At 41.3% G+C, this 26,249-nt stretch overlaps 1 protein-coding gene across 1 annotated transcript in view; it reads right to left on the bottom strand.

Annotated features, from left to right (window-relative positions):
- fhdc2 (FH2 domain containing 2) overlaps positions 1 to 9,296 on the bottom strand; it is a 56,812-nt gene extending 47,516 nt beyond the window's left edge. The window contains exons 1-2 of the mRNA XM_078412456.1: positions 9,095 to 9,296; positions 5,850 to 6,433 (exon numbers count right to left, since the gene is read on the bottom strand). Of these exons, the coding sequence (XP_078268582.1) occupies positions 5,850 to 6,275 (426 nt within the window). The 5' untranslated portion in view covers positions 6,276 to 6,433; positions 9,095 to 9,296. The remainder of the gene's footprint in view (positions 1 to 5,849; positions 6,434 to 9,094) is intronic.
- Between the last annotated feature and the right edge of the window lie 16,953 nt (positions 9,297 to 26,249).

Here is a 26,249-nt window from a genome sequence, read left to right as displayed (position 1 = left end):
AACATATGATGGACACAATGCTCTGATACTTTTTGTTAGTCATGTAGTTCTGGCATTGCGACTTGATATTTGGGAAATAAATCAGTTTTATGTGACTGTTGGCAGAAGGCACATTTATCTCCAAATAGAATGCACCTATACACTGATGAGCCAAAACATTATGCCCACCTGCCTAATATGCTGTTGGTCCTCCGTGTGCCGCCAAAACAGCGCCGACCCGCTGAGGCATGGACTCTACAAGACCCTGAAGGTGTCCTGTGGTATCTGGCACCAAAACATTAGCAGCAGATCCTTCAAGTCCTGTACGTTGTGAGGTGGAGCCACCATGGATGGGACTTGTCGATCCAGCACATCCCACAGATGCTCAAATGGATTGAGATCTGGAGAATTTGGAGGCCAGGGCAACACTGTGAACACTTCATCATGTTCCTCAAACCATCCCCGAACAATGTGTGCAGTGTGGCAGGGCGCATTATCCTGCTGAAAGAGGCCACTGCCATCAGGGAATACCATTGCCATGAAGGGGTGTACCTGGTCTGCAACGATGTTTAGGTAGGTAACACATGTCAAATTGGCATCCACATGAATGGCCGGACCCAGGGTTTCCTAGCAGAACATTGCCCAGAGCATCACACTCCCTCTACCGGCTTGTCATCTTCCCACAGTGCATCCTGTTGCCATCAGTTCCCCAGGTAAACGGTGCACACGTACACGGCCATTCACGTGATCTAAAAGAAAATGGGACTTATCGGACTAGGCGACCTTCTTCCAATGCTCCAAGGTCCAGTTCTGACGCTCGTGGGCCCAATGTAGGCGCTTTCAATGGCGGACAGGGGTCATCATGGGCACTCTGACCAGTCTGCGGCTACGCAGCCCCATGTGCAGCAGGGTGCGATGCACTGTGTATGGTGACACATTCCTCCCATGACCACCATTAAAATGTTCTGTGACTTGTGCCACAGTAGACCTTCTGTCAGTTTGGACCAGATGGGATAGCCTTCGTTGCCCTCGCGCATTGGGCGCCCAACACCCTCTCGCCGGTTTGTGGTTTGTCCCTCCTCGGACCACTGTCGGTAGGTACTCACCACTGCTAACCGGGAGCACCCCACAAGCCTTCCCAGTAGTCTGGCCATAACAATTTAGCCCTTGTCAAAATCGTTCAGGTCTTTACTCCTGCCCATTTCTCCTGCATCCAACACATCAACTTCAAGGAATGGGTGACTTTTCAGGTCGAGACCCTTCTTCAGACTGATCAGTCTGAAGAAGGGTCTCGACCTGAAACGTCACCCATTCCTTCTCTCCTGAGATGCTGCCTGACCTGCTGAGTTACTCCAGCATTTTGTGAATAAATACCTTCGATTTGTACCAGCCTCTGCAGTTATTTTCCTACACTGTCAAAAACAGTAAGTGACTTAACTCTCAGCCAGTGAATATTCACAACCATTGTCTGAAACATTAGCCTTAAATGAAGCAGTAAGGATATTTTCCTGCTGTGCAACTAGATAATGATTCTACAGGTTGATTCTACATGGTGGCGCAATGGTAGAGTTGCTGCCTTACAGCGCTTGCAGCGCCGAAGACTCGGGTTCGATCCCGACTACAGGTTATTTGGCTTGGTATAAATGTAAATTGTCCCTAGTGAATGAATGAATGAATGAATAAGTTTATTGGCCAAGAATGTGCATATACAAGGATTGTACCTTGGTGCGTGTGTGTAGGATAGTGTTGTGGGGGGATCGCTAGTCGGTGCAGATTCGGTGGGCTGAAAGGCATGTTTCCGCACTGTATCTCTAAACTAAATTGAACATGTGTTTCTATAACTTAAGGCTGCAAAACCCATGGCCTTTATCTCTCGTTTCAGGCTGACTTTGGGGGATCACTATGGCATTTCATACAAACGGATCAGATCAAGCACAAGAACTATGTGAAAAACTTTCATTTAAGGCCACCCTTGCATAGTCTATGATTATGCCACTTTCTCAGAGATTACGGAGATACTGTCAAAGAATTAATTTTTTTGATGAAGATGTAGAGAAGAAACTATTTCAAATTGCAAAGTAACACCCAGTCAAACTTTAAACATAAAATGTTTGAGTTCATATTTGAAAATGTTTTTACAGTGTGTCTACAAATTTGTAATGCTATCTCTGTGCCAACTTGTGATGCCTATCTAAGCAGGTCTGACCTGCTATTGAACAATTATTTGATGAGCAATGAAATCTCTCATCACACCTTTTCAGATAGATAGACCATCGACAAGGTCCCACATAAGAGATTAGTGGGCAAAATTAGAGCACATGGTATTGGGGGTAGGGTAATGACATGGATAGAAAATTGGTTGACAGACAGAAAGCAAAGAGTGGGGATAAATGGGTCCCTTTCAGAATGGCAGGCAGTGACTAGTGGGGTACCGCAAGGCTCAGTGCTGGGACCGCAGCTATTTACAATATACATTAATGACTTGGATGAAGGGATTAAAAGTACCATTAGCAAATTTGCAGATGATACAAAGCTGGGTGGTAGTGTGAGCTGTGAGGAAGATGCTATGAGGTTGCAGGGTGACTTGGACAGGCTGTGTGAGTGGGCGGATGCATGGCTAGCGAAGGGGCGCTGGCTAGCGAGGCTGGAGGGGGATTCACTGCCGGGGATGTGCACACATTCTCGGTGTCCGAGCATGAGGTGAGGTGGGCTCTGACGCGTGTGAACAAGAGGAAAGCTGGAGGCCCAGATGGTATATCTGGGCGAGTATTAAAGTCTTGTGCTACTCAGCTTGCTCCAGTGCTCACCACAATATTCAACCTCTCCTTGGCACAGTCCGTGGTCTCTGCATGCTTCAAAAGATCCATCATTGTTCCGGTGCCAAAGAATGCCTCTCCAGCGTGTTTAAATGACTACCGACCGGTGGCCCTCACCTCGGTTGTCATGAAATGCTTCGAGAGGCTAATCAAGAAGCACATCTGTGCCCTCCTTCCTCGCAACATGGACCCACTGCAGTTTGCATACCGTCCGAACAGGTCCACGGATGATGCGGTCTCCCAGGTTCTGCACACCGCTCTCTCTCATCTGGACAGCCAGGGGGGCTATGTGAGGATGCTGTTCATTGACTTTAGTTCAGCATTCAACACAATAGTCCCCAGCAGACTGGTTGAGAAGCTGCTGGAACTGAGGCTTAGCACCCCTCTGTGTGCCTGGGTCCTGGACTTTCTCACCGCCAGGCCCCAAGTGGTCAGGATGGAGGAACACATATCTAGCTCCCTCACCCTGAACATAGGATCCCCCCAGGGTTGAGTCCTTAGCCCCCTACTGTACTCCCTGTACACACATGACTGTGGGGCCAGGTTCAGCTCAAACTCCATCATCAAGTTTGCTGATGACACTGTGGTGGTGGGCCGGATCTCCGACAACGATGAGAAGGCCTACCGGGAGGAGGTGGCTGATTTGGCACTCTGGTGTCAGGACAATAGCCTCCTCTTGAATGTCACTAAAACTAAGGAGCTGATTGTGGACTTTAGAAGGGCTAAACATCCAAGGACGTACACGCCACTGGAGATAAATGGGTCTACTGTGGATAGGGTGAGCAGTTTCAAATACTTGGGAGCCCGTATCACAGAGGATCTGACATGGGCAACGCACATTGCCGCACTGGTGGGTAAGGCAAAGCAGCGCCTTTACCACAGACAGCTGAGGAAATTCACAGTGTCTCTGAGGATCCTTCATTGCTTCTACTCTGGGGCTGTAGAGAGCATCCTGTCCGGCAACATTACAGTCTGGTTTGGGAACAGCTCGGCCCAGGACAGGATGGTCCTGCAGAGAGTAGTGCATTCGGCAGAACGCACCATGGGAACTACACTCGTCCCCCTGCAGGACCTATACATCAGGAGGTGCAGATCCAGAGCAAGTAAGATTATGAGGGACCCCTGCCACCCCAGTAACGGACTGTTCCAGATGCTACGGTCAGGCAAACGCCTCCGCTGCCACGCTGTGAAAACGGAGAGGATGAGACGGAGTTTCTTCCCACAGGCCATCAGGTCTGTCAACTTTTATAACTCCAGAGACTAAATTTTGTCTACACTATATTAACTTTATTAACTTTATTTATATGTCACTGTAATTCTTTTTTGTGCACAATCCGCAGGCATTGCCACTTTCATTTCACTGCACATCGTGTATGTGTATGTGACAAATAAACTTGACTTGACTTGACTTGACTTGACTTGGCAGATGCAGTTTAATGTGGATAAGTGTGAGGTTATCCACTTTGGTGGTAAGAATAAGAAGGCAGATTATTATCTGAATGGTGTCAAGTTAGGAAAAGGGGATGTACAACGAGATCTGGGTGTCCTTGTGCATCAGTCACTGAAAGGAAGCATGCAGGTACAGCAGGCAGTGAAGAAAGCCAATGGAATGTTGGCCTTCATAACAAGAGGAGTTGAGTATAGGAGCAAAGAGGTCCTTCTGCAGTTGTATAGGGCCCGAGTGAGACCGCACCTGGAGTACTGTGTGCAGTTTTGGTCTCCAAATTTGAGGAAAGATATTCTTGCTATTGAGGGCATGCAGCGTAGGTTTACTAGGTTAATTCCCGGAATGGCGGGACTGTCATATGTTGAAAGACTGGAGCAGCTAGGCTTGTATACACTGAAATTTAGAAGGATGAGAGGGGATCTTATCGAAACATATAAGATTATTAAGGGGTTGGACACGTTAGGGGTTGGACACGTTAGAGGCAGGAAACATGTTCCCAATTTTGGGGGAGTCCAGAACCAGGGGCCGCAGTTTAAGAATAAGGGGTAGGCCATTTAGAACGGAGATGAGGAAAAGCTTTTTCAGTCAGAGAGTTGTAAATCTGTGGAATTCACTGCCTCAGAAGGCAGTGGAGGCCAATTTTCTGAATGCATTCGAGAGAGCTAGATAGAGCTCTTAAGGATAGCGGAGTCAGGGGGTATGGGGAGAAGGCAAGAACGGGGTACTGATTGAGAATGATCAGCCACGATCACATTGAATGGTGATGCTGGCTCGAAGGGCCGAATGGCCTACTCCTGCACCAATTGTCTATTTTCTATAATCTGGTGCAAAAAATCAAACTGCTGGAGAAACTAAGACTGATGTCATTGCCTCAAGGAGACTGAGGAAATTTGGCACTCCAGTGACTTCCAACAGATGCACCATAGAAAGTATACTATTGGGTTTCATCACAGCTTGGTTTGGGAACAGCTCTGCTCAAAATGGCAAGAAATTGCAAAGAATTGTAAATGTAACCCAATCAATCACACAGACCAGACTCCCCACCTTTGACTCGATCTACTCTTCACACTGCCTCGAGAAAGCAGCTAACATAACCAAAGACTTGTTCCACCCCAGTCATTCCTTCTTCTCCCTGCTCCGTTTGGGCAGAAGGTACAGAAGCTTGAAAGGGCGTAACACCAAACTCAGGAACAGCTTCTTCCCCTCTATTATCAGACTTCTGAATGGTCTTTCCTTAAGCTAGGATATTATCCAATTCACTTCGAACCCACTGCAGTCATTGTATTTTGTCTATGGAAGAGATAAGCTCCAAAGCTGAGCACTATATTCTGCACTCTGTATCTTCCCCTTTGCACTATCTTTTGTACTGGAGTTCGGTACAGTGATTGGCTACCATGTGACACAAAGCTTTTCACTGCAGCACATGTCACAATAATAAATTGAAACCCAATGCAGGGTTTTGGCCAAAGACATCGACCATCTCATTGCTCCACCAATGTTGCTTGACCCGTTGGGTTTTTCCAGCAGTTTGTTTTTTGCTCCAGATTCCACATCGCCAGCCTCTTGTGTCTACAGATATATAACAGATTTGATTCAAATTAACTTACCTTTTCACTGGTACGGTATGGACAACTGCCTCGAAAACTTTGCCGACTGTTCTGCTTATTCACTGACACATTCACCACCTGTTCAAATAACTCCTCCATTGCTGAAGTATCTAACTGAAAGTCATCATCATACTTATCCACTGTCCAGATGTTGTCTTTTCCCAAAATCTTTTCCTTTGGAATGGTGATCCAGTTAACTTTTCTCAATTTGGACTTCTGAAGAAGACATGGAGATGTTGATTCAGCGAATGGTGGTGGTGGCGGCAGGGGAGGCGGTGGTGGTGGTGGGGGTGGTGGTGATGCTGGTGGTGCCATCAGAAAGCTTCTGTTTGGTAATGGCACAGGATTGGTGTCAAGGGCTGGAGTAAATGGTGAGGGGCAAAGTTTGTGAGTTTCAGCACATTTAGTAGCTTCCGTCATATTCATGGGTATCTAATTCCGGCCTCTTGATGAGGAGGGTCAATAAAAGTGACAGTATCCATCATTCGGCTAAACATTACTCAATGACTTAACATGTACAAATCCATCCAGGATCTCTGTTATCCAGTTGCTCCCTGCAGTCCTTCACTTACTGTGATTCCATCCTTCAATAAAAGAAAAGAAGCTTCATTTGCCAAGTGTTCAACTACCGATTATGTATTTCTATTGTTTAAAGGCATAAAATCGTAATTTCCAGTTACAAAGTCTGAGAGTCATTTTCCTGCCTTTCTTATCAGGACTGTTGCTGACGACTGCAATGTAGTGAGTCACTTATATAATAGGTAATGTTGGACCAAAGACCCATATTACCAGAAGCAATGTTTGTTTCCATTTTGTTGAATTTCCCATAACTGCTTCTCATTCAATGATTGTAACAAGATGTTCACGTAACGCATTAATAGCAGCCCTAAGGATATATAAGGTGCCGTGCAAATAATGCAATTATCACTTATATATTTATTTTTAGTCTGCGTGGAATAATTTATCAATGCAAAAACTATTAATTGTGAATTGTAATTTCTGTTGAATGTAAATACACTAGGGTTTTGCCTTGTCAACATGCAGCTGATTCAGATCAAGCAAGGAATGCAGAGGATGGAAGGAAACCAATGCTACCAAGAAGATTCCCACCCTTTGGGAATGACATTGCCTGAATGAACCACAGATGTCTCAGAATGAAATATGAAAATTGTTGACCTAATTCAACAGCACCAAAATGACTGATTTTGCATAGCAACTGTTCATTTATTGAATGAAAGCCTTTCCTGTTCATAGAATCTGATGGACTGCCACATGGGGTCTTGAGTGGCACATGCATTCTGTCGATTTCTTCTGGCACTTGTGTGAATACTAATAGTCTATAGAACTAGAGCGATCTTTCAAGTTGGTTTTTTTCTGATTTCATTTGGGGAGAAATTGAATTGTGTGGCTCTGCTGAATAGAATATTAATAACTATCCAGCTCCAAATGTTGCCTGATTCATTCAGTGGAGATCATCTCATGCTACCTCAAAGGACTACGTCACAAAAAAACGATGAGGCAAAGAAAGTGGGCTGCATATCTACAGGTAACAGTTGACATAACATCTTAATGCATGGGAGAGAGGGGCATTGTTGATGGTAGTGAATGCAAATGATGTTGTTGATAGGTGAAATGTTGAGGCAAACACATTCCAAGTCTTTGGACCCTGAAAAGTGTATACTGATGTAGGAAAAATCCATATTCTGAGTGGTCTACTTTAGGAGATATTTATCAAGCCCTTCTTTGTTAACAGCCATCTCCATTGTACAATGGAGGGATTCGCAAGGGGGAATGTCCTCAGCAAAAGTCCTAACTAAACAGTCAAACTATAAATTTTTATATGTAGGTAAAATAGACATAACCTTTAGGAGCACCACACAAAGCCCTTCTTGGTATTTAACCCGATGATACCTTCCTCCAACTCCTATTTTTTTGAAGTGTGGTATCTAGAATTGTTCACCATGCTCTAGCTAAAACCTTACAAGTGATTTGTAAAGTTCAATGAGTGTGGATATCTCAAGAATGACTGCAGTTGCCTAAAAAAAGAGGGGTTTCTCTGCTGTGGATATTATGAAGTGGTATTATTTGGACATTATTGTACTGTTTGGTGCAACACCTAATTATTTATGGTCATTTTTTAATACGTTTTAAATCGCTGCAGATGCATATACTGTGCATTGCTTTGTTAACTTGTAATAATAGGAAAAAATAGTATCATAAGAGCTACCAATCAATATTACATTAATACATCTCAATCCGAGCTGTTGATAAAATTCATCCTCAGCAGAAAATGTATTCCAAGCAAAGTTCCTGTGTTTTTTCCCCACGGCTTCAATTTGTGTTTCCAGCACAAAAGAGCTCGGTCAAGAGAGGAAAATGGGCTGGACAATTCTGTTGCCAATAATAATAACAGCCAAATGATCTCAATTAGATTCCAACTGTTCACTATTTTAAAACTTTACCAAAACATTTAGAAAGAGTTTTCAGACTATTTCCCTTCCTGTCAGATAATTGCTCTTCTGAGCTGCCAATGGAATTCGGGGCCGGGATAAATAATTGTATCTTCATATTTAAGGTATTTATAACCCAAGAGAGGTTATACGTGGGTGAGAAGATAAAATTAAGCACGACATTTAAAACTGCCAGAAAATCAACTAACCCAGCACTGTCTGTAAATCATATCTCAGATCTTCTAATCCATAATGGATTAATGCTGGCGAGAAGCACCATTTAGTTCTGACATCTCCAACACAATGAGAAATCTGCCATGTTCCCATGTATTGTAAGAAACACATTTAGAAGTCGAAGAGGACCACTGAAAAGCGAACACTAACAAAATGAGTTTTGATTTCAACATTGAAGGCGGGCATTAAGTAGTGTTAAATCTGGGTGGGTGCACAATCATCTTGTCACCCTGAGACAGAATTCCCAACAAAGCCGATCAGCTAGAACTGAATAAAATGCCAGAACAATATGCAGAGCGCAAAGGTTCTGAACGATCCTTCCCAAACCTCCCGGATAGGCGGCTCCTTCTTCCCGTTAGAAGCGCAGCCTGTGAAGCTTCGACTGAACCTTGAGGGGTGCCGCTCTGTGTCCAGCAGCAATGCGGAATAGCCCTGCTACTGTGACTGGGGGGGGGGGGGGGCGAACTCACTTTTATTTCCCGAATCTAACCCCACCATAATCCGCACTCTCTTCAACCCAACTTTACTAACTTTTTTTCTGGACTGCAATCGGACTCTTACCGATTCTCCTCCGTCCCGATCTCAGGTGCTCTGCTCGCCCGCTGTGGTGCTTTCAAAGCCGGTCGCTCCTTCTCTTCAATAAGTGTCTCTGTTTTTCTCCCCGGCGTTTGAAAAGCTCGAAGCTGCTGTTCTTGCGGTTCTCCCGTCCCCAGTGTGTAACCGCCTAGAGCGTGGAGTAACTGGGAACTTGTGTTAGTGGGAGTGTCCATCTACAGGTGGTTCTATGACAGGATCCTCGGGGATCCGGAGCAGAAGAAGGTGGGACTACAGACCAAAATCAGGGCAATTATGATCGGGATGACATCAGTGGGAGTGAGATACCGAACGATATCGGGGGCCGTTGGGACAATGAACAGGACAAATCCCACACACTTCATGGAGACCAAAGTGAAAAAGGCTTGATAACTAAATCTGTGTGACACGGTCGCACTAACACACTGAATCGTTTTTAATGGGTAATCAACACAGTAATAGCGACGCAGAAACCTGTTTGTTACATCCATTGCATCTCGTCTTGAAAGTAATACGGCAAGGAAGAAGGAACCAATTTGCAGCAAAAATAAGAACATAATATTGGAGGTTCTGAAGTTAAGGTTGGCCCGATTTCAATGGAGCCTTGCCAAATTAGTGTGGATCTTAGTCACAAGGGGTTTAAATTCTGTCTCGCATTTCATATCAGGGGTGGATATGAGAAATAATTATATTTACACGTGTTGCTGATGTGGCAATGCCGGAGAAAAGGTTTGTCGAGCAGTTATTGTTTTTTGATTCGGCTTTGTGCACCATCAGACGTTGCTCGTTGCGTTTCGAAAAGCACAGGATTATTTCCCTTAGACATTGGTTGTTTCAATTTCTCTCAGCTCCAGGATGTCGCAGGGATTTCTCAGGCAATGCCTGTTTCCGCGCTGAATGACTATGACTCTATGACCATGTTTACCTGCATTATGTGCCTTGATGAAGCAATGTTCTGCAAATCGTCGCCCAACCGCACGAAGGGAGTGCCTCCACAGGAAGAACAACAGTAATTCAAGATGTTAAATCATCATCATCTTCTTCTTAGGATTAGTTGAAGATGGCAAATACATTCTGGCTGTGTCAGTAGCATCCACATCTCATGCGTACTTTGAAGAACACAATTTTACAGATTCTGACGTCTGCAGTCTCTTTTGGCTTCACAACACTTTCCTTGTTGGTCAACACCAAGGCCAATCAACTTGAGAGTGTTTGTTCTTGTGCCTGGGAGTTTCTGAAGACCTTTCCTTAAGAAGCAATAAGTGGCAGTAACGTTAATGCCATTCAAATGCAAATAATGATAATCTCAGGCACCCACATTGTGAAAGTCCTTGTTGGTCAACACCAAGGCCAATCAACTTGGAGGTGTTTGTTCTTGTGCCTGGGAGTTTCTGAAGACCTTTCTTGAAGAGGAAATAAGTGGCAGTAACGTTAATGCCATTCAAATGCAAATAATGATAATCTCAGGCACCCACAATGTGAAAGTCAGCTCGACTTATCTCTAAAATAAGTACGCAAAACACAAGACTCAGTTAAATCTTTTACTGAAACACCAAGGTGGGAGAAGACACAGAAACCTGAGTGCACTGTTGTTCACTCAAGCCCCTGCTTCTGTCCTCTCAAAGAATACCCCGAATACCCCGAATACCCCGAGGAGAGAGAGAGGAGAGAGAGAGGTGAGAGAGAGAGAGGGAGAGAGAGAGGGGGAGAGGGAGAGGGAGAGGGAGAGGGAGAGAGAGAGGGAGAGAGAGAGGGAGAGAGAGAGGGAGCGAGGGAGGGAGAGAGGGGGGGAGAGAGGGAGAGAGAGAGGGAGAGAGAGAGAGAGAGAGAGAGAGAGAGAGAGAGAGAGAGAGAGAGAGAGAGAGAGAAAAATAACAATAAATAAATGATGTGTGCAAATTACAGAATGGTGCACATAGTGCAATCTGAGTCCAGATAGTCCAAATGTGGTCTCACCAATTTCCCCGACAGTTATAAAAATTTCTAAACTGGAACCCTCTTACAGTTTGCCATTTGCCTTCCTAATCAATTGGTGAACCTGTCTACTAACCATTTGCAATTTGTGCACAAGAACAGCTATATCCCTCTGTATAAGAAAATAACTGCAGATGCTGGTACAAATCGATTTATTCACAAAATGCTGGAGTAACTCAGCAGGTCAGGCAGCATCTCGGGAGAGAAGGAATGGGTGACGTTTCGGGTCGAGACCCTTCTTCAAACTACTTAGCTGACCTGCTGATTTTTCTCCATTTAGATAACTGTCTTTCTCCACAAATAGATAAGAATACAATATATCTCTACTAGAGTAGTGATTTACTTTGAATTTTAAGTAATACTTAAAAAAAAGAAAAATACTTAAAATTCTAATTCCATTTACTTAATGACAAATACAGTACTTAAAATGTTCATATTTTAAAATTCTTAAATGAATAAGATTTTTTACAATGAAATAGTGTAATAGTGTGGGAAAACAAAACAGGAGAACTATTAGATCCATGTGAAAGGCAAACATGACAGCCCGTAATCTCTTCCTGCACAAAAACCTTTACTTTTTATGATCAAATGAACAAACACGGCACCATATAATTGATGATCTCACCAGCATCCTAACATGAGACACCACTGATAACTTAAAGATGTTTCTTGCAAATGTTTTACTTACAGAGTCCAATGTTTGACTCTTTCTGTTGATAATCCTGTGATATCATCAGAGCTGCTGGATTATCAACTATGTTTTAATTCCTGATTGGTTTGCAGAATGATAAGATCAGAACGCTTCAGGCTGCCGTTGGTGAGAGTGAATCAATATCCTGCCCATGCAAGGCTATATAAACAGCCTTGATCCTTGTGAATTTTTCTCAAGAAAAAACAATCCTTTTCAGCTTTGTTTGACTGCCTGCCAATGCTGTGACACACATCTTGCTCATCTAAGCCTCTGATTCACAGTGAAACAAAAACCTCTTTATTTTCACATTGCATCTATTCCTTTCACAAGTAGACTCAGGATACCCTGTAAAAACTATCCCCATATATTATACTGCTGCTTTTATCTCCTGTCAATTAGAAACAGATATTGTAAATAGCTTCAATAATATACAGATTGTACTTCTTTGTTCTTCTTTGCATGTGTCTGGTTTTCTGTTTTTTCTCTGTCTCTCTTGTGTCTGTTTTTCTTTATCTTTGCCTGTTTCTTTTTCTCTCTTTGTTTCCCTCTCCATCTCTGCTACTGTCTGGATGACAATATCTATTTCTCTTCTGTCTCAATTTCTGGAGCTGGAGATTCCTCTGTGTACTGAAGTTGAAGAATATGACATTTTGTACGGATATTTAACAACTTCAAATACTCGCATCAGCAAGACATACCACACGTGACTTTGGAGCAAAATTACTAACAGTTATTGTGCAAACTTAATTTATGTGGCTGTGCCCTATCAGTAACCAGAATGACCACTGCAGGCACACTAGGTACAGTTTTATCATCTGGATCTTGGTTGTTCAGCACGAGATTCTTGCCTTTTCACCAGCTCCATGATTTCTTCAAGCACAAAATTATTGACTCACTATGCCAGCTGACTGAAAGTTCTTTGTTCTCGATCAGTCACATATTAAACTGCCTCCAGGAATTATTTCTTAATAGTGACTGCCCAAATCCCTTATCACTGAGTATATTCTCCTTCTTTCATGATAATTTATAATGACTTTACATTTAATTGTTAATTCTGAATATAGTCCTCAATGTTCCACAGCATTTTCAATATTGATAAAATTTGCTTGTTTTGAGGGGAAGACAATGGGGACCCAGTGTAGGGGGACCGCCATGAAGAACAATGGGGACCTAGTGTAGGGGGACCGCCATGAAGAACAATGGGGACCTAGTGTAGGGGGACCACTATGAAGAACAATGGGGACCTAGTGTAGGGGGACCGCCATGAAGAACAATGGGGACCCAGTGTAGGGGGACCGCCATGAAGAACAATGGGGACCTAGTGTAGGAGGACCGCCATGAAGAACAATGGGGACCCAGTGTAGGGGGACCGCCGTGAAGAACAATGGGGACCTAGTGTAGGGGGACCACTATGAAGAACAATGGGGACCCGGCATGGGGGGACCGCCATGAAGAACAATGGGGACCCAGTGTAGGGGGACCCAGTGTAGGGGGACCGCCATGAAGAACAATGGGGACCCAGTGTAGGGGGACCACCATGAAGAACAATGGGGACCCAGTGTAGGGGGACCACTATGAAGAACAATGGGGACTCGGCATGGGGGGACCGCTATGAAGAACAATGGGGACCCAGTGTGGGGGGACCGCTGTGAGGGACGGTGGGAGAACAAAGGGGGACCCAGTGTGGGGGAGGGGGGGGCACTCTAGTTTAGAATTCTCTGCCCAGGGGATAGGTCTGTGTTTGTTTGTTTGTTTGTTCATTTGTTCCGGTGAAGGCGCTGCGCACACAGCAGCCAGCCAACAGTCGCCTGTCTTTTTCTTTGTGTTTTCACTTTTAATTTTAAGTTTTTATGTATCTTGTGTGTTGTGACTGTCGGCAGACCAATTTCCCTCTGGGGATGAATAAAGTTTTATCTTATCGTATCGTATCGTAGAACAATAATCTCCAAATTCTATCTACTTGATCGATCTATATGGAAAACATTTTGTGCAATTCTCTCTGAAAAAACTATTATCCATTTTTAAAAATCTATAGCAATATATTAACTAATACCTCTTTGAGCCAATTCAAGTGCACTTTGGTCATAGGTATCCTTTTATTTTGTATGATGTCATGACACACATCAAATCCAACCTCTCAGACAGTCTTGATCCACTGCAATTAGCTTACCTCAGCAACAAGTCCGCAGTAGATACCATCTCCCTGACCCTACACCCCCAAAACTCACTGATAGTTATCTTTGGGAACAACACAGGGACAACAGCTGATCACTGGTCAGCGGCATCTCAGTGGGCTGAAGAGTCTGTTTCCACCTGTATCTCTAAACAGACCTTTTTTACTCATTTGTGAAATATGGCCATTAATTGAAAAGTCATATTGAGTGTCCACCTAAAACGTAATTTGAAAAGATGGTGCTAAGCTGCGTTATGATCATTATGATGTAAAGTCTCTAAGAATTCTGACACAATGACATTGAAAGATTGGTGTGAACAAGGGTGGTGGATGATTTGGATGGAATAATGGGTGTCAACCAACGGGTATCAGAGGTTATGAGGAGAAGCCAGGAGAATGGGGTTAGGAAGGAGAGATAGATCAGCAATGATTGAATGGCAGAGTAGACTTGATGGGCCGAATGGCCTAATTCTACTCCTTTCACTTATGATCTTATGAATAGCAGGATTTGGATGGTCATCATTTTGAGAGATGCTATTGAAAAAGTGCTTTGGTGAACTGCTGCAACGCCTTTTCAGTTAATTGCTCACTATTGATGAAGAGAATTATTGTTTAGAATGATGGATAGATTGTTAATCAAATGGCCATTAAATCCTGCTTGGCATTCCTCAGCTTTTTGAGTGTGGTCAGAACTCTATTCATTCAGGGGAATGGAAACATTCCATCATGCTCCTGATCTGTGGCCTGTAGGTGGTAGAAAGGCTTTAGGAAGTTAGGAGATGGTTAATTGGCATAGGATCACTCATATCTGATATTTTCTTGTAGCCACAATGCTTATTTAGTAGGTCCAATTAAGATTCTGGTCAATGGTGAAGGGGATTTGGTGATTGTAATGTAATTGAATATTGAAAGAATGAAATTAGTCTCCTGCTGGAGATGGTCATTTCCTGGTACTTGTGTGATGGAAAACATCACTTGGCATTTATCATACCCCATTGAATGTGGTCCAGGTCTTGCTGCATAGAAGCACGGACTGCTTCATTATCTGAGGAGTTGTGAATGGAATCAAACACTGTGAACATTCGTGAACATCCCCATTTCTGACGCATTGCCAGCAGAAATTTACAAAGAGAGTCAGAAATACTAGCTGCCAGAACTTAGTGAAAAGAGGAACTACCAGTAAACATTCTGTTGGACTCAGAGAATTAAAGTGCTGGAAATCACTTCAAAGCCACTCTATTTGAGTTAAAACAAATTGATCTACCAAAGGAGCAAATGTTGGACGGTTACTATTTTTGTATTATTGGTTGAACTGATTGAACCAAATTGGCTATCATAACATTTTCTCTGAATGTTTATTTGCTATGAATTAAAACAACTTAATGATTCATACCTGCCTCTGATTAACCTTGTTTTCTTAATCATGAATAGACTGGTAAATTATGTGTGGCAGGTGCTACAATAACAAATATTTAACTCAAAACCCAGTTGGATACTCTTTGGGTTGTACCTTTGATTTACAATATTGCATCAAGGATTGGACTAAAATAGGCATACCTAATTTGCATAAGATATTGAAACTGCTTCAAGTTATTAATGGAATTGAGGGAAAAGGCATAGCAACATTTGTAACGGCTTCCTTTTTACTTTCAAAGGTCACCTTTATTTGCCCAGTGCACAGTATCTAAATGCGCCTGTCACCTGTGCCAGTGTTCCCCAATAATGCATTCCAATCATCCAAGTGACTTAACTTAGCAACCTCGGCAGGGGCAAATGATTACACTGATAACACCGTGAGAACTAAATTTATATTGTCTGAAACTTCAACATAAGGGTAAAGCTGTAAGACCCAGTACATGCGGGCCATTCAATTTAACGGAACAACTGGAACATATTTTATTACCTATCACCTCAAATCCATCTTCCTCTACTTGCGCCATATTCACTAATTGATCAAATTTCCTCTTAAACCACAACAACTCTCAATGTATTAGTATCAGAGGTTGATTCAGGTTGTCAATCATTGCAAATACAAACCAATTATTTTTAAATAATGTTTTCATTCAGCTTTCATCTTGCATAAATATCTCATTTATTTTATTTCTGATTTAACAAGTGAAGGCTGAGTTTATGTTTAACATTCAGAGCATGGGTGTCCCTCTTCATTAGTTTTAAACATAATAATCAGTATTCTAACATTTTTCTGGAAAAACTTGTTTGCAATACTGAAATGCTGATTTAAAATAAAATCTGATTTCCCCTTGAACGCATTTGCTAACATCTCCAGATTTGAGATGTTATGTAAATAGCGTTTGAATCCAAGATGAATAAACAGCTGATCTGTGCACGTACATGATGGGAAACACTGTTCCCGTGTCATTCCTCACAACTTGCTCTCCATTTAAGGACTGAACACACAGTGTTCACATTAAGTGGCAACTTCGTTCAACTTTGACCCCATGTTTCAGCTCATTAGAAGAATATTAAAGCTTGTAGTATTGTTGTCCAGAATGACGTCCAAGACCTGGTTATCTCGAATGGTTTTACATTATGTCACAGCCAGAAAACAAGTGAAAGGGAAAAGAGAATGAGTTCTTTGCAGTTTGGCTGCTTATGAATGCTTTTTTGCAAGCAAGCCTGGTTTCCCGTTGGTTTTTGTTCACAGCCTGTAGCCTTTCAGAAAGGCATGTGTCATTAACATAACACTTCCTAAACTGGCTTGCAAGTATAAGTAAATCCCTTTCTTTATATGGAAAGTTGCAAAAAGTTCTGGTTATCAACACTAAAATAACACAAATGTTTCACCTTCAGCAGTGAAGAGTGCATTCACAGTTTTGTGGATCTATGTATCTTTTGATGTAATGAAACATATATTTCAAATGTCAAACACCTATAAATCAGTATGAAGTACGTCACTGATGGGAGCATTGAGGCTTGAGGTCCACAGCACAAAACAATGCTCATTGCAAGCTGTTTGAAAGCTAATTGTCTCAAGAATGACCAAGGAGGTGATTTATTAAGGCTTCAGAAATTCATCAAATTCAGATAATCTTGCTGAATTGTTTGGCAATCCTTCCAGTTGCTCAGTAACCTCAAGGCAGGTCTATAATTGTCCACGTATGTCCATCTTACCAAGAAGGACCACATTTTGTTCCTGCCCTTCTTACTGTGAACCTCCAGAAATGGATCCTTCATGGAGAAGGTTATGCTACAACTCCATCTGAACACTTCAAAGAAAACAAATTGTTTTTGATAAGACAATTGTTAACTATTTAATGGCTTCTCACATTTGAATCTTATATTTTCTCCACCCCCCCACCACCGCATTTCTGTTTGCCCCTGATGATCGACTGCTTTACTCATGTGGCATTTGCAGTATATTTTACGTTGAGGACTTGAGTGCCAACATTTAGTGATATTTAAATAAACTGATATTCCATTGCATTGTGAGGATAAATGCATAAACTACTGATGGAATATGCTGTAGAATCTACTGTTTTTGTTTGCCTGATGAATGACAGCACATCTAATGTCAATAAGAACTTTATCATATTTGTCCTTGGTTGGTGTGGAAGGATGTGATAAAGAAGTTATACCCAGAAGATGTCTCGGTTACAACCCCCAAGTTATTTGGTATTGCCAGATACCACACTACTGTAAAATGAGAATACCATGATTGTAGACTGGTAGATGTTACTACCTTGCATGATTAACTAATGGTCAAAACTTAAATGCAAATTGATAACCATAATCTCCTTGCTCATTTCTGGATCCTCATAGCTCAATGACACTCAGACATTGTTGAATCTTTCCTTTACAAAATCTGCACAGTGTTCTTGTTCAGTCTTTGTGAAGACCACGAAGAAACATCGGAATGGTATTTGGAACCTAATCATCCCATCCTATTACTGCAAGAGTTTATCAGGGCAATGTCTGGAACGAATCATTTTCATTATTGACCTTCCATTCTATCATGAGAGAACTCAGGGTTTTTGCTGATGACTGCACAGTGTTCAATTCCATTTACTGACCCACAAATGACAAAGCAACTTTATGTTTAGCTGAAGCAGGACAAATAGAATGACAAATGATGAGTTAGTTATCACACCCACTGCCAATAAATATCTATCTCCAGCAAGAGAGCGTCTAAGCACTTCTCTTTGACATTCAGCAGCATTACATTGACCAGAACCTATCTGCCCCAGCCATTTAATCCCATGGTAAATCAGAGCCTGAAAATTCTGCAGTGAGTGACTTGCAATTCTTCAACATCATTAAGTCAAAATCTTGGATGTACTTACCCCTCGGTGCTTTGAGAGTTCTTTCAAATGTACTGCATTGGTTCAAGAAGGTGATTCACCACCACTTTCTCAAGGGCAGTTCGAGATGTGTATTAAAAATGTATTTTCCCAACATCACATCCCATTTTTAAAAAAACAGTGCCACAAATTTCCTGACAAATTACAGTTTGAAATGCCATATTCCAATAATTCACGAAGCACCTACAACCAAAAGTGTAAAGTAGTTTGTCTGCAAGAGTTTATCATTAATGGCATTGCAAGTTCAGGACTACTAGGCTAATTTCTCGGGTTCAGTGGCATCGGTAGCTCCCGTAAATGGTCTAATCTTTTTACTGAAGTTGGTCCAGACTTCCAGGATGTAATAAAAGTGCCCCCTTCTGTTTTGAACTGGTTTCTCATATCTTTCAGTCATGCATTTCTCCATCGCGGTGAAGATGGACCTGATAAAGCAATGTTTCCCAACCAGAATCAACGCTGGTGTAAAGAAGGGTTCCAACCGGAAACATTGCCTATCCAGGCCCTCCAGAGCACTGAGTTACTCCAGCACTTTGTGTTCTATACAAGATTCCAGCATGTGCAGTTCCTTGTGATTCTTAATAAAATATTGCTTGGTTTATATTATTAAAGTGTCTTATTCATGATAAGACAGTTAAGCACATTTGGAGCTTAGTTCTGTTTAAATTTCCTTATTTCCATCAATTAAATTTATCATTGCATAATGTAGCAGCCAATGAATAGCTTATATTATTCATTTCATTGGACAACTTGCTTGACTTTATATCATTCCTGTTTGCATTCTAACTTTACTGCATCTGTCAACTTTGAGACTTTTCTGCTTTAACATTCTCTATTGCAGAAGCTGGACAGCCAAAGAACAATGGTTTATTCATGATTTTCTGTTCTCGTTTACAAACTGATCAAAAATCACCCATATTTGGATGGGAGATGTTTATCAATACTGAGCAAAAAACTATTCAGTCTGACAAAACAATACTGAAGATGGTTCCTTAACATCTTAACTATGTAATGTCTTGGAGCTTTTTTATAAATGGAGAAATATACAAATGTGAACTCCATGATCATTTGCATTTTTTACAGAACACCACTGAATCATTTCCATTGATTCCACCTGTGACAACATATGAGGACATATTAACTCAAAAGATCAGGCAGCATCTGTGGAAGGAATGAGCAGATGATTTGACTGGGACCCTTCTTCAGGGCGGGGAGGGTGGGGGGGGGGGGGGGGGGGGGAGGGGTCAAGAGCCTTCAGAAGACTGAAAAAGAGTCCCGACCTGCAATATCATCTATCTATTCACATCACAGATGCTGCCTGACACGCTGAGTTCCTCCAGTACTTTATTTTTTAGCTGTATATGATCCCCCTGGATATTGCATGGGAAATTCTACTTGATGTAGATTTCAAAGGGATAGCAATTTCACTGATTCAAATGATACAGTCCTCTAAAAGTATCTGTGTAGCCACCCATGCTACTAATCTCTCAACAATGTATCATTCAGATAGCAACTTGTCCTTGGAAGATTAGGACCCTGAACAAATATATCTGTAGGCAACAGTGAGTGAAAATACTTGCAAGTACAGATAAACTGTTTAAAAAAAATTAAAAAAAATTATACCTGTATTCTACTTTGTAGTGTGAGCACTTCATCAAACAAACTGGGAGTTTTTCATCATAAATACAAGAGTCAGCTCTTTCGGGCACATAGATCACTGGGATTTTGTTGTGTCAGTTTCCCGAGTAGAAGCAATTAAGATTTAAGATAAAGGCACCAGAATCAGAGACTATCTGGAAAATTACTATTACATTATTAAGTGGTTTGCTACAGGCTTTCAAGGCCAAATGTGTGACTTTATTTACACTCAGAACCTGTGACCACCCTTTTAGGTAACAAGATTGCACTACAGTTTCTCTCTCCTTCACGTGTTTTGTAGAAAAATAAAGAACCAAATACAGCATGAGTGAACTTTGTGTAATACTTACATATGTTGGAAAAAGCATTTTAACTTGCATTGAAAATGACAGTGTTAAAAATAGTGATCACAGAGGAATCATTTCTATAACTTTTCTGTAACCAGAACAATTTGCAAGTCGGAAATGCGGCTGCGAAACAAATTTGGACATTGTCAAAGATACCTACAGCCCTGCAGAAACCAGCAAATCCTTACCACTACTCTCCCATATGCTCGTTGGTATGTACGGGTGTACATAGATTGGATGTTCAGAGGTTGAAGAGGACCTCAATTACCACCTCAGGCTTGACTAAAGATCCCTGTTTTTTTCACACTTGTGTTTTGTTCCTGAAAATGAACTGATTCAGGACTTAAATTCAAGAGGTCAGTCTGGTGTGCTTCTCCGTTCCCACATTTACAGGTTGCTTTCATTTCTCACTGTGGAGCTGCTGGACATCCTGCTCCCACCCATATGCACCTCATGAGAGTGCCTGCAAGCATTTATTCAGCCCTGAGCTGTTTTGGACAAATTCAACTGAGATCCAAATCTAAAAATAGCTCAAAACTCTACTATGGGTAGTCAATGGCCTAAAGCTTTCACATGACTCCCCCCCACCCCCCAACCCGCTAACATGAATCATTTAATTTGGCCTGGCCTTCCCTGATTGGGGTGATGGGGTGATTTTCAGCAAACTTCCTTGTTCTTGATTAATGAGATTTTCTGTCTTCACTTCCGCCCAAGACGAGTAAATGTTGAACATCATGCCCCTCAAGACTTTTGTCTGTGATTGTTCAGCTATTCCCAAAGATAAAGGTTCTTTATACTTCCATATAAAAACAAACTGAACACTGCTTTAGAGTTTTCCATGATTCCAGAAGGTTACACCATGAGATAATTACAATTCAATAGTTAAGCAAAAAGAAATAGGGTGTTTATAATGTTCCATAACAGCTAGTGGAATAAATTATGTCATGTTTGAAACTCAACATCATTGTTGCTGCTGAAATTCTTTTTGGCTTCTACACAAAGATAAAGACTGTCAGGGATAGTAATTCAGACAAGAGGTGACATCATTTGGAGCGGTTAGTAATTTATTCTTCAAAATTACTCTGTAATTCAGGAAGTGTAATGATGATAATTCAGAACATAATGACATTTTAGTACTTAACTATGGAAAAGTTGTTCAAATAATTAATGTTTGCAAGCTGAGAGCGAAGAATATATTTCTGAGCTCGTTAGTTGTGCCACAAAAAATATTTATAAATGGCAGGATAGTTAGAACTGATTTTAGGAGTCAGATGAAGGTTAGTGAAGAAGGCCCCTGAGCAAACAATCTTGTAAATCTCACTGTTCAAATGCAGGGATGCCTAATGAATATATCTGAGAGTCGCACCAATTAAGAAAGGGAAGCAATATTAAATCATTAGGAATGTTAGGATTCAGGTCAGGGAGATCATGTGAAAGCTGCTGGAGATGGTTTTAGACCACCCACACCAATTCATCCACAATGCTTGATTGTTGTTAGATAAAAAACATAAAATGTAATCTATTTCATGCAATTTAATCAAAATACATGTCAACCAAAAATAAATTTGCTTCATCCTCCTCTTTTGGAATGTTGCATGCAGCTTCATGTTCTTTTCTATAAATAGTACTTCTGCTTTGAAATTTAGCTCAGCAATACAATTAACAAAGAATATAAATCCCTGCTGTTTTATTTATCAGCCCAAAATTGACATAGGGGAAGCCATTTCTATGCTTAGTTTCTTGCTTCTTGGTCAGGGCCTTCCCTCCTTTTACGAGAAATGCACCAGCTGCCAATTAAGCAGAAACAGAGTGGACCATACAGCAAACAGTCAATGTGTATTCCTGTAAGTCTTACACATGCTCCAAGGTGCAATCAACAGACTTCCTCTATTCTAGATTTAAATGATGCCATTCATAAGCATGGCATCAACTACCTTGAATAACACTGCTATGGATATCCAGAACACAAGCAAAGCTAGGATGACAAAACTGTCAAAAATTCTGCAATGCAACAACCATTTCCTCTTCCATTAACCATCTAGCTACTTGCTCAGACTGAATTCCATGCCATGCAATGTAGGAGCCTGAGTTGAACTTTAGATGCTAAATTTGGATCAGCACCAGGGCTGTTTCTATTGCTTGATATTGGTAACTATGATTAATAATTATCTGTCTGTGGATTTCAGTTCCTCAGTATTACGGGCATTAGTCTTTCCAAAATTCATAGTGTATACATTCCAGAAACCAACCATGTACCAAGTAAAAATCCTTGTCTTCAGTTACTGGTGCCCTTCTTAAAATCATTATCCTACTATTAGATTCTCCATAGCCTTACAATGCCTAACATCTGTAAATTCCTCCATCCTTATATCCCAATTAAGTTCCTGCCAACTGAATTGGCTCACCATCACCTCACCTCATAATCATCTATTATTAACCTGAAGGCCTTCAAAAATATCTTGCAAGTAGTTCTTTGATCTTATGTTTGTCTACTTCCAGCGACCCTTGCAATGATTCGCTCTTTCACTATACACTAACATAAGAAAAGAATGAACAAGATCACACTGCTGATAAATCTGTCCCACCAAGCAGGGAGAGATCCTGAGATTAAAACATTTTGGTGTGGTCAGGATCACAGTGTTCTGCACAAAAGTGTGACTATTTCAGCAGAAGAAATTGTCAAATTCCTTCCTATTTAGTTTTTAGCTCCTTATTTTAGATATTTTAAAACTGAGTCACCAAACATACAACCTCTTTGTAGTACAAACCAGTAGGCTAATTTATGAAAGACTTTGAAAGATTCATTGGAATCCCAAAGACAAGGTTTTGGAGTCAACAATTTTTCATAAATCGTTTTAATCCCATTTACCCGCAATATCCTCTTTTTCACAGATTTGTACTTTATACTTGGGAAATCTATCCCAGAAGGCAATGACTACCTGCGGGGAAACATGCTACCTGTATCTAACACAACTCTTTATGCAAGTATTTTATTACACACCACCCAACCCCCTCCTCTTAAATAATACTAGACCAAGTGGACCCGTTGGGCCCAAACCTCTCCTGCATTGGTGCAACACCCTCTTCTTCCCCTCCCCTATCCCACCCCCTCCCCTTCCCCCTCACCCTCGCACCCACCCTCGCACCCACCCCCGCCCTCACTCTCGCACCCGCCCCCTCACCCTCGCAACCACCCCCTCACTCCCTTCACTCCCTCCTCCCCTCCCTCCTCTCCCCCCTACCTCCTCGCCTCCCCCTCCCCCTCCCCTCACCCCCCACTCCATCCCTTATCCTCCCTCTTCCCCCTCCTTCCACCCCCCCTCCCTCCCTCCCTCCCTCCCCCTTCCCTCCTCCCTCCCTCGGAGATAGATTTAAACTTTAAAATGTGAATAACTTAAAATATAACACTGATTTCAATGAAACGTCTTCCATTAGCACCAAAGGGACGACGGTGAGTAAGGTGGGCCTAAAATTGGCGCGCTATAAATCATGTACTGTTTTGGCTGTAGTTCAGGAACAAACAAACAAACAAACAAACGCGAGTTTTAGTATATAGATAGCCAAAACAATTATATCCAATCCTTTCAACATGTTAATAATCATATTCATATATTAATAAAATAGACTCAGTGCCTTTTGCCATTCTGTTAACTTAAATCCTTCAAACTGAGTAACATTTCCTGATGAATGTGAATGCCAATACTCGTCCATACTTCAAATAATTCTTTTGAACAACACCAATTGCTAATTCACGATTGGGTGTGATTGTGGTTCATTCATTTTGGCCACAATCACTCATTTAAGTTTAAAAAAAACACACAAATTTGGCAATATATGAGTTTTTTCTAATTGGTTGAACCAAAAATGTTGATAACTTCCCTCTCCATATTGCCAACATTCCTATGGAGTTGAACTCTTGCAAATTTATCATCACATAATTTTACCAAAACACGACAAAAACAGTTATCACAGAAAGAACTCATACACAACAATCAAGAACCATTCAAATGCTCTTCTGATTGTCTCACCAATAAATACACATGTTGTGGCAGGCAGATGTGACCACTGCAAACACATGTTCAGTGGTAATGTATTCCTTCTCTCCCGAGGTGCTGCCTGACCTGCTGAGTTACTCCAGCATTTTGTGAATAAATCAGTGGTAATGTCTTCCTTGTTTCAGTGGAATACACATCTGTCAAGATATCATGAATTCAGTTACCACTCCAGACACTTCAAGCCATAACCTAGGTAAACTCAATGCCATGAAACTGTTGCATATCCTGCCACTTAATTGAATCACTTACCAAGATGATATTTGTATAAAAGATTCCAAAGCACCATTCAAAGAGTATTAGGTGAATTTCCCCAGTGATTCATCCAATATTTATCTCTTAATTAACATTTCTGAAGGGCATAGGTTATCTGGAGAGGAGGATATGAATATATCAGCGCAGCCAAGTGGAATAAACTCATCCTTTGTGGAGAATCTTGCAGTATCTAATTTCACTGCTGAAATCCCTGACATTAAAGCAATAACTACACTTCATTCATTGGGTATAAAGTCTTTTCACCTGCCATGAAGATATGAAACATAATTCAGAAATTCAAGCTCTTTTTACATTTATTTTCAACTTATTAATTTGAAAGCATGTTAACTACTTGGAGAATTTAAAAAGCATTTATAGCATTTTCAGCTTTACAACTGAAACCAGAAAATGCAAGAAACACACACAAGTCAAACTGCAGCTTTGGGAAGTGAAATTGAATCAACATTTCAGATCAAAAACCCTTTGTTGGATATGGTTTTAGATTTAAATTTTTTATTTTTTTTATTTTGATAGTTTTTTATTTGATTTTCACTGTCAACTCGAAATTCAATTTTGAAATCCTCATGTTCAATTGCATGAATACAGAGCCCTTTCTGATTTGTTGTGACTTGGAGGTTACAAAAAAGTTCCGAAGCATCAGGTATTTCCTTAAAATAGCACCAGAGAAGTTCCTAGGTTCATTTATTTCCAAATAGCCATATTTAATTTGTCACTAAAGTACAGACAAACATTATCTAACAACACCTTGTACAATCCAACTATCTAATTGAAGATATTAAGGAACTGCAGATACTGGTTTACAAAAAGAGACAAAAAGTGCTGGAGTAACTTTGTGGGTCAGCCAGCATCTCTGGAGGATATAGATAGGTGATGTTGGGTCAGCTCCCTTCTTAAGGCTGGTGATGTTTCGGGTCAAGACCCTCCTTTAGACTTGGATGAAGGGTTCAACCCAAAACGTCACCTATCTATGTTATCCAAAAATGTTGTCTGACCTGCTGAGCTACTCCAGCACTTTGTGTCTAACTATCATTCCTAATTTAAGTTGAATTTGCTTTGTTTTAGTATACAAAGTGAAAACCATTTTCTCACGCTGATATTTCTATTATTTTTCACCATAAATTTATCAACACAAGGATGCAGATTGTAAACGGCCTATGTAGTTGGATGTTCTATCTGTCTGTTTTTACTTTTGTAGTCACGTTAGTGTCCTTGTGACCAAATTCACACGACCTCCCAGCAGACTTGCTGTGGGACCTTGTACCATCAGTAGGCACCATGGGGATTGTACTGCAGAATTGATATGAAAAATAAATACCATGACAAGATGTTTCCGTCCATGGTATGATTTGGATGTGTGTGTTTTTTCCTATGCTCCTCTAAAAAAATATTTTTTTATGCAGGTTGGTGACTTTGTACAAGAACAAAAGTGACTGCAGTGATTATAGCACTATGTTTTCTCCAAAATATGGAAACATAGAAAATAGGTGCAGAAGGAGGCCATTTGGCACTTCGAGCCAGCACCGCCATTCATTGCCATCATGGCTGATCATCCACAATCAGTAACCCGTGCCTGCCTTCCCCACATATCCCTTGATTCCGCTAGCCCCTAGAACTCATCCAGTGAATTCCCCTTCAGTAATCCATGCTGACTTGGACCAATCCTATTACAGCTATCC

The sequence above is a fragment of the Rhinoraja longicauda genome, chromosome 15 (assembly GCF_053455715.1).
Source record: "Rhinoraja longicauda isolate Sanriku21f chromosome 15, sRhiLon1.1, whole genome shotgun sequence".
Lineage (NCBI taxonomy): Eukaryota > Metazoa > Chordata > Chondrichthyes > Rajiformes > Arhynchobatidae > Rhinoraja > Rhinoraja longicauda.
This window is presented reverse-complemented; position numbering and strand designations above follow the sequence as displayed.